Source organism: Neodiprion pinetum, chromosome 1 (assembly GCF_021155775.2).
Source record: "Neodiprion pinetum isolate iyNeoPine1 chromosome 1, iyNeoPine1.2, whole genome shotgun sequence".
NCBI classification, from domain to species: Eukaryota; Metazoa; Arthropoda; class Insecta; order Hymenoptera; family Diprionidae; genus Neodiprion; species Neodiprion pinetum.
Window position 1 is genome coordinate 12,446,803 of NC_060232.1, and position 9,586 is coordinate 12,456,388.

A 9,586-nucleotide genomic window follows, 5' to 3' on the forward strand; every position below is an offset into this window, starting at 1 on the left:
AGCTGTATAATTCATGCTTGTTTTATCTAAGTATACATTTTTTCAATAGCAGTGTTCGAACGATCGAATTCCAATTATGGATCAGTTCCTCTCGATAAATATTACACAATGAAAAAAGAAACCATTTTTAGACTAATATCACAACTAGATCGCTACGAAAAATTCAGAATAGAAAATTTTTTGCACTGTACCTCAATTCTTTCTATAGATACATACATATGGCAGTGAAATAATTTATCTAATGCGAAAGTGTTTCCACTCGAAAGGTTCAGCTTCACTCTCGTGGATCTATTTACAAAGCGAGATGAAAAATGATGTTTCTTAACGATCCGATTGAAGCACCAAACTAATACGAAGATTGCGTGTCGGTACACTTATTGTAATAAAAGAGGTATAGGAACAGGATATTATAAGATTGATGTATTTCATGTTGGTGAGGTAAATTTTGCTCCTCGATGTTGATACCGCGTAAAAACGAAGAACAAAATCAAATACACTACAACGGTACTCTCAATGTTTGAAACAAATATAAACAGTAATATTAAGCAAAGCAGAAAGAATCCAGAGCACCCAATTGACGAGGGTAAAAAATATTGACACACGTGCTCGGGATGAATGTCGACGCGTAACAAGCGCTTGCGGTTACGCATGTTGGTACGTGAATTTACATCGGAAAATAAATGAACTTTAGCACGTCGTTCCATAGCAGCTCGCTCGTTTTCTGCCCTCGTGAATTTCGTACAATGTTTTCATGTTTATTAACATTTTCAGTGTTCAGTACATTCCCTGTTGCACCATCACTGTCCTGTCAGGTTGTCGGTTAACAACACACGGAGAAAGAATTTTTTGAATTTACCGAATATGGGGATCAAATATGGCGAAAACAATGCCATTTCGTTAAATAAAGAAGTGAGCAGACACTAACACAGCTCAGTAAAAAAACATTTTTTATCGAGTTTATATCTAAATTGATTAATTTTGATTTTATACATCGAATAATAACCAAAATCTTCAATTGAGATTTATAAAGTTTGCTTTTGTTTGTTTTATGTTGATAACTAATCACTGGTCAATACAAATTTTGAATCTGGGTTATAGATCTCAAATTTTGATATCTTCTACGTAACTAATTGAAGTAGGAACGATATCTCGGATTTCAAGCAATATTACTTATTTTCTCAAACATTTATTGTAAATAACAATTAAAGGAAATTCAGTTTCGCATTTCAATTTATGAAAAAAGTGATTTAAATATGAAACTGAACTCTGGTTGGTTGGTATTTGCAACGAATGTTTGAGAGAACAGGTAATTTTTATTAAAATCAGAAATGTCGTTCTGGTTTCTACAAAAGCAAATCTTATCTAATAAAACTATCAGATCTGCGCAGATCTACCACGTAGTTGGATTAATTTTGCAAGTCTCTCTGCTACCGATAGACGTGATTAGGAAATCTGCAGTCTGGTACTTGAAGAGAATAAGTATTCGCCAACTTCTTTCTCAGCACGTTTGTGTGATCCACACTTTTTCATAAATTTTCGGCTTTTCCGGCCGCCCCTCAACAACCTCGCGTCACAGGACCTGGATTTTTGAGAATTTTTGTGATTACAGTTAGCAAATTAGTTGCTCAACTTCGCTTGTTTCTGACAATGAAAGTAGTTAGCGATAACGAAGAGTATAAACACCTTCTCTCAAGCCGGAAGCGATCCACGAATTTTTCACCCGAATCGACGGATGAAATATCTCGTTCCTTTTGCCTTTTCAAATCGGCTAACTTCGATCTACCTAAAATTAATTAAAAACACGCCAAAGTTTTCTTTCTCTCCAAAAATCTCTACTTCAATGGTGATAAATTTGCAGAAAATTAGCTGGAGGAAGTTAAGCCCTTGCGATGGACACTCTCGTTATGTGTAAAGTACAATGTAACGATGCTCATGCAATTTACTTAACGTAGGATATTCACAAACATCGGTACACTTGCATACGATGCGCCTTTTCTCGCCAAAAACAAGTTCGAAGTTCTTTCTCTCCACGATATGAATTCGCAAGGGATTTCTGCCGAAATATAGAACCTCACCCTCGAGTATCAAGGAAGTAAGTTAGGGATTCAAATCACATTGGTAACGGAACAACGAATCATCCGCAAGCTCCAGCATATTCGTGAAGAACAATTGTTGCGAGTGACTATGGGGATGTGAGACGAACTTGTACTATACCGACAGTCGGTTCTTTTCTCTTAAAAGAAATTCTACTTACCGACGGTACCTGGAAAAACTTTGTTGAAACAGTCTATTTTATTTTTAAATATGTTAACCCGACTCCGTTTCCGATATACGAGAACATAATTCGATGTAGAATTTTCTGCTCTACACGATTGTCCAGTCAATTTTGATCTGTCGATAGCGTGTTTTCAGGAAAATGCAAACAAACGTGAAATTTCGCTGTTTTCTCGAAACGCCGACTACGCAGCTCAAAAATGACATCAAATTTCAGTTCACGAGGGACAAAAACCACCGTACACAAAAAATCCAGCCATATTCCGTATGTTTTTAATTCAGACCTATTTTGACCGGACTGTGCAGCTGGTGTCGTGTTGAAGGTAAACGGAATTGAATTACACAGAGAGTAAACGGTTAATCTTCTCTGTGAACTTTCGGCTGAATGGAAATCATTAATCATGTTGTTGCGATGCACGAAAGCCGCATGAACTGCAGGATATATACCATACAGTACCTATATACCGCATGTTTGAAAGTTCAACAAATTAGTTAACGACTCGGTGACAGTTGACGACAGTGACTAGGAACAATAAATGTGATGAAGGATCCGCCGCCTCGTGCAGTCGTAAAAACTGCGAAGGTGTTCATCAAGCTGGAAGTATTATTCACACTCTTATACTTAGGTGAAGATGTCTACGCGAATAGTCCAACTTTGAAGCCGGCTTAACTATAGTATGATAAATTGCTTACAACCTGTATTCGTGAATTATTCGATTTCAGGCTCACTCAGAATGATATATGATACCAGACGAGAACTAGATATTCCATTTGTAAATGAAAGACGCGCCAGAATCTTCCGTGGACCGTTAGAAGAATTTGCTTCGAGCCTTTTTTAGGAAAAAAAAACACTCAACGTATGTATGATCCAAATGTGAGAGCGATGCATGGATGAGCATCGTTTTTACTCGTTTGTGTAATATTTCTTATCCAATAAAACTTCAGTAGGTAAAATCTTTCCTGCATTATTCATAGAAATTAAGTATTCCGATTCTTGAACCGTGAAAATGGGTTTTGAATAGCAATTTCAAAAACTTGCTTGTAAGAATCCCTGAACAGAAAATTGTTCAGTTGGTCGACATCTCCTACCTTGAAAAAATAATTTTTCACAAAATATGTATATGAACCATTTCATCTTTGGTTATTTCATGTCTTTTGAACCATCACGCTTTACATCGGAGTCAAAATGACCCCGCGGTATTTTCACCATAGATTCAATATGAAAAATATTCTGATTCGATCCAAGATTTATATTGAAATATCGTCGATATCTTTAATTCAGTCTTTTTCTGAAAATTCAACTTCACTCACTCAAATAAATACATTTTTTCCATCCCGTATTATCTCCATATTTCTTTTCTTGAATATCTGTGTCTTGAAAGTTACTCAATCGATTTTCTGATCAATACGTTGAAAATCCAGTGAGTTATGATTTTTTGAGTAGAATAATCCGTTTCCCGTTTTTTCATTCGTTGCCTTATGAATTTTTTTTCTATATTCAAAATTTTATCACACTAAAAATAACAAATTTTTCTTGAAATATGATAGTTAAAGAGTATCTCAGAATTTTTTTAAACTTATTTGATTCAACATCTTTGCTTCTACGCAATCATTTTTGATGCGGGTTCAGAAAGTGTGTGGCGCAAGGATTAAGCTTGTCAATCGTCGCTGAACTCTGTACCTCCAACCAGTCCCAAAATATGAGCAAGGCACACAATTTTTGAAAACAACAATTTTGCTAAATGATTAGACACGCGTATGTTCCTAGCAGAAGACCTATCCTCATTCCTATATTTCATTCAAAATTAACGTGGCGAGGCTGGAAAGCGGTTGAATTCGCATAGAATGACCCAATTGCGCAGTTAGTAATTTCCATGGTTTTGATCCACAGTCCATCCGCTGTAAGTACCCTTTGGATTCTATTCAAGGCTGAAGCACATAGCACATTGAACTAGAATATTGATTTGATATTTATACAACACAGCCCATAGGTGCATCGATACGCGATCGTTTATTGGTCGGAGTGTGCCAAGAATACTAAAAGTATCATAAAAGTTCTCGGAAGATCATTAAGAGTGAAAAAGCGTTTGCCAAAGTTTAGCTTAGAATTGGTATCCATCTTTTCCTTCAACTCATGGATTCAGATTTGTTAAATATTGATAAGAAAAGAACATGAAAGATGTTTTGTTGTTGAAAATTTCAGGAATGTCTGCATAGGTTTTTATGGTATTCGTTATATCTCGTATCTACAGATTTCTGATATTTTCTGTTATTTGTAAAGTGCAGAACCACGCCTCCCCTTTTTAATACTCAAGTTTATCGTAAATTCTCCCAACGGTTGCCAACCTAATGATAAGAAAAGGCGATTTTATTATGCGCAGGCATACGCCACTCGTGCCATGCATTGTCCCACAATAACGGCCTCCACTTGGGAGAGGACCAAAAGATCTTTAAGAAATGTATGGACGATTACCCCCCTCTAACAAGCCTTCGCTTCGAACTCACAAAACATTCCTGTCGACGCTTGTCTCCCGTCCAATTTTTGAAAGATATTATTGCCTTTTTTCCGAACATGCAAATGACATCCGGTTGGCTCAGGATTCACACGTTCAATGCTTCAAGAAGAAATATAAATTCCAGGACCACATATTCGTATAGGCAAAAAAATGTACACTGAGAGAAATTTTTATTTCTGGTTACCGCTCAGTACTTGACTAGTTTCATTTTTTACCACAATCGAAAAATATAGTTCTAGGTACAAAGTAAAAATTAGTTTTGTAGCAGTTACCAGAAAGTCTAATATCTGTTAATATTCTTTCTCATTATGATCACTGTTACTATATTTTCTTGTAACTGTTGCGAAAATATAATGCTTGTGCAGCATTGAATTGACGTTAAAGCCTTATTTAACTAAAAAAGTAGAGTAAACTTCACAAGCTGATTTTGCGTTGCAATTACCAAAAAAGGATCGACAATAGCGCAAAATGGTTAGGTGTACCTCGTTTTTCGTAATTCTAACAATATTCAAACAGTTTTTTTAACGATACCTGTTTTACTGAATTTTTCTAGCTACTATAAGAAATGAAATTTTTCTCCGTGTATATATATATATATTTATGTCGAAGTTCCAGATTTCGTCGCATATATATATATCAAATGGCACAAAAAGCGTCTGTGCTGAAGTAGCGAAATTCTTTCACCATCACAAACTATACCTTACCACATGCTTGCACCCTTTGAATTCGTGCTAATATTAAAAAAATATCGTTTTTAATTGATTGCAAATTTACAAATTTAGAAGCACTCTTATCGAACGTAATGGCAACAACGATTAGGTAGAAATAACGCCGTTTTTTTCTAACACGATAGTAGGAAGTTGATTTATCAGTAAAGTGTACGAAGATTTCGAGACCGTGATAATAATTATTGGGGTGAGATGTAAATTCATATCATCGTTCAGACGTAAAACACAAACCCCCATTAGAGTCACTGTTTTCACGAGTTTCCAGTTTATCGGGTAATGATATGCCGAAAATGTAGGCGCGTATTGTTCCACGCCTGAATTTAAATTTCATAATCAACATTGATGACGGGTTGTCGAAACGCAGTATCGTTATGCTAATTCCAGAATTGTACAACAGCATGATTTCCGCCTGAATAGTACGCCTGCGTTACTGTAGTGAAAAGCACAGCAATTTATTTGGCAAAGTTTTATAATATTCAGTATTGACACATTCCACTATATAATGAGAATTAATTGGTGCGTTTCAGTTAAAAATTCTACATGACGTGATGAGAATTCGGTAATTTCTTGTTTCGGTTCCGATTCAAAGGCATGAATTCTCGACAACTGAAATTAAGCAAAGTTGCCACAACTAGTTTTGTTTGGTAGAATGCACTCCAACACGTGCGAAATGGAAATTAGACTCAGAGAAAAATTTATCTAAAGCTGGGAAGAATGATAAAAAAAAATTGGTGGATTAAAATATGCAAATGATTGTTCAATATTTGCAGGCCACTTTCTCAGGGTTGTCTTCCGTTCAGGTTTTTAAAATTCACCCCATCTGTACACGATGGTTAATGTGTAAAACATTTACCTTGTGGAACCATCAAGTTCAAATATCCCGATTTATTAATACTTGGATTTCTTTCAAGTCCGTAATCAACAAAATCACAACTACGCGTCTCGAACTAAATCGTATACCTATGCAACTCCATAGAATATCGAATTACATTCCGTCTTTGGATCACGGCAAATTAATTTGGTTCACAAAACGAAGCTCGGGAATTTTCGTTTGTGAAAAAATCTGGCCGTTCACTTTACATCCTGTCGGCAAACTCCGTGTAATTTTCAGAATTCCATACCTATGGGGTTATCCATGCGTTACGGAAATTTTTGGAGTGAAAAGATTCAAATGAAGCACATGTACAACAATATAGACAAGAGACAATAAACCTGAGAAGCTTTTGTCAGTCACTTTGATCTAAAGCGGTGAACATTTGAACAACCATGAAAAATATCTGGTACATACAAAAGTTTGAGTTGAATTTACGTCGATATAAATACCAACTCCGGATTTCGCTTTGAAGCCACCGCAGAAAAATACGTTTCATACTTATAGCACGGTCATATCTCTGGGCGAAATCGCCGTGAAAGCGCGAGAAAAATCGCTCAAGATCCTTGCATTTCCTTCACATGCAGTTGAATCATCTCGTAATTTCCGGAAAATATCTTAGGAAACGATTTTCCACTTTTGCGGAGAGAAAACTAAAACAGAAAGATCCAACAATCGATCAATCATCCCTCGGAAGCCGTGCGTGAAAGATTGATAGCGTAATTCACACTCTTTGGCCTACCAGCAACTCTTTTCCTATTAAAATCCGACACCTAGATTTCTCTTTTCCACCACCGTTTCTAGATATCACGTGAAGTTCTTAGGCGCACTGCTTCTAGTACCGGAGTGTCTGACAACCGTTTGTACGACTCCTCATTATCCGAACTGCGGTTTTCGGAGTGGATCCTACCTCAGGGAACTCGACTCACCCATCTATGAGGGGAACGTCCCTCAATATCCTGCGGGCGGCAGCAAGACGATCTCCAACGTGAGCTGCTAGCAGCAGCCTTGTCAGTAGCTGACCCAGCACCATCACACCCACAACCATCTTCATCCTCGACCTCACTGGGCCCGCAACTTCTGATCGTCACTGTCCTCATACCATCACGATTACGGGGAAAACTTTACCACGCGGAAACTTGGAGGAGCGTTAATAACCACGACCAACGAAACGATAGTTTCTTGATCCTTTCAGAGATACCTGAGAGAAGTTGATCGTTCGAGGTTTGCACAAAATTTTCTGACGCGGTGTCGGCTTCGAGACACTGTGTCATGTGATTCACTGCATCGTTACAAAGTCACTCTACACCAACCTGGGTTAGGGGGAAGAGACGTCGCACCGTGTGTGGCACCGTTTGAAAAAAAAACTGAGCACGTAATTAAAACTGGAGTAAGAAGATGTAGCCTCACATGTGCTGAATACTTGGGTCACTGGAAGCTGACAGTATCATTTGCGCTTTGTGAACCTCACAGATGTAATTGCCGCAGTCATTAACTAGTAACTCAAACTTTCACGTTCCAACAACGAGAACACTTTCGCATAAAGTGCTGTGGTGCCTGCATCGCGCACTTCACGCCGTTTTTACTAGCTGCGGTGAATGAAGCCTTCGTCAACGAATCCCGGTACCTACTTCAACCCGAACACCAGTTAGCGGGCAGTTTTCCGTCTAGGGTAATTATTCTTTACTCAAGTTTGTTTCGAACGTAAAACTGCTCGAGTTCGATGAAAGCAGTTTAAACCAACGTAACTACGGAACACCGAGAGATGTCTAACTTTTAACACTGAATAATTAATTCAATTAATCCTCGTCGTGTTTTTCCTACTCGACACGCGTACACGTTTAAAACTCAAGCTACCAATTTATACTGTCCAACGTAAGTAACAATTTGTACTTTACCAAGTTCACCCCATCATTGTTTATCAAAGTTTTCATAGTTACAAATATGCCGTTAAACTCTCGACATGGTTCACTAACACAAAAAGTCGATCTACCGATAAACCGATGTCAGTACGAGCGGGTGACTTTGAAAGTTCAAAAGAACCGCTACCGAAAAACTTTGCGATAATCCATCGACTGTAATTTTTACCACTCTCCTCGCGATAAAGTCACAACGAAAATTTGATTTCTAAAACTAAATCACGGTCCCTACGGGATACGCGTTACTTTGGGGTAAACTTTCGCAAAGCTTTCCGAAGAGGATCCGGAAGCGATGGTCACTGGTGCCTTCCGAGGTGTTCGCGGCTCGGAGATGAAGACCCGACTGACTGGCTTGTCCGTCGGCAATAGCGCAGGCGCTCTTCACATACCCCGTTCTCACTCTGTCAGACTCTTTACCCCTCAGGATTCTCTTCCACCGTACGCACTCGGTGAAGCTTTTCTTCTCGCTTACGGTTCTATAGGAACTGAGGGGCTCAAGTGATCCCACCTTTTTCTGCATGTAGTTGGTTACGATGCAGGCATGTGTCTGAAAATCGTAAGAACGGTCTTCAAAGTCAGCGTCCGAGTATTTATTTCAACACCTCTTACCAAAAGTAGGAGAATTCAAATTTCTTACGAAAACTACCATGTTTTGGTTTTCGTTGCAAAAACTGGCACGTTTCAGATTTCAAAATGAAAACTTGGATGTTCGTCGAACAGAAACGAACAATATTTCTATTTTACGACGTTTTTTCAGTGTTTTATTGTTTAGCAATTTCTTCTGATTAACTAATTAAAAATTTCGTGATGCAAACTATTGGAATATCAAGTAGGCAACTGAAACTGAGCTCCTGCATTTTTTGCAAAATTTTGAAAAACGCTAAGTGGGAGAAAATCGGTCCAAAATAAAATCGTCCATGTTGGCCGGCAATTACTACATTACTAAGAAGAATCCGAAAAATATCTTATCGAATAAACGCCGACGAATGAATTCCATTCTCACAAGGAAAGTAATTCGTTGGTAATCGGTCTCGACTCTTGTTCAAATTATACATATGCGTTAAATTACGCATTATTTAGTTTATAATGCGGTTGTTCACGGAGCAAAGCGAATGAAGTTTGTGTAATCGGGGTACAATTCCGTCTGTCTTCGTCTAAGGAAAAATAATTCTAAACTTTATCCGAGTTCTACCGTGAACAAGAAAAGTTATACGGTAAACAGAATAAATGGACGAAAAGTTATAAAAACAAAATAATCAGGACTTCGTATATTGTCTT

At 37.8% G+C, this 9,586-nt stretch overlaps 1 protein-coding gene across 3 annotated transcripts in view; it reads right to left on the bottom strand.

The window, feature by feature from the left end:
• Positions 1–8,639, bottom strand: part of LOC124218055 (dipeptidase 1) — a 142,040-nt gene extending 133,401 nt beyond the window's left edge. For 2 of the 3 annotated variants that reach the window (XM_046624421.2, XM_046624437.2), the window contains exon 1: positions 7,319–8,636. In XM_046624421.2, coding sequence (XP_046480377.1) covers positions 7,319–7,443 — 125 coding nt within the window. In that variant the 5' untranslated portion in view covers positions 7,444–8,636. Of the gene's footprint in view, positions 1–7,318 lie in introns of all 3 variants that reach the window. The other variant, XM_046624428.2, reaches the window with a different exon arrangement.
• Between the last annotated feature and the right edge of the window lie 947 nt (positions 8,640–9,586).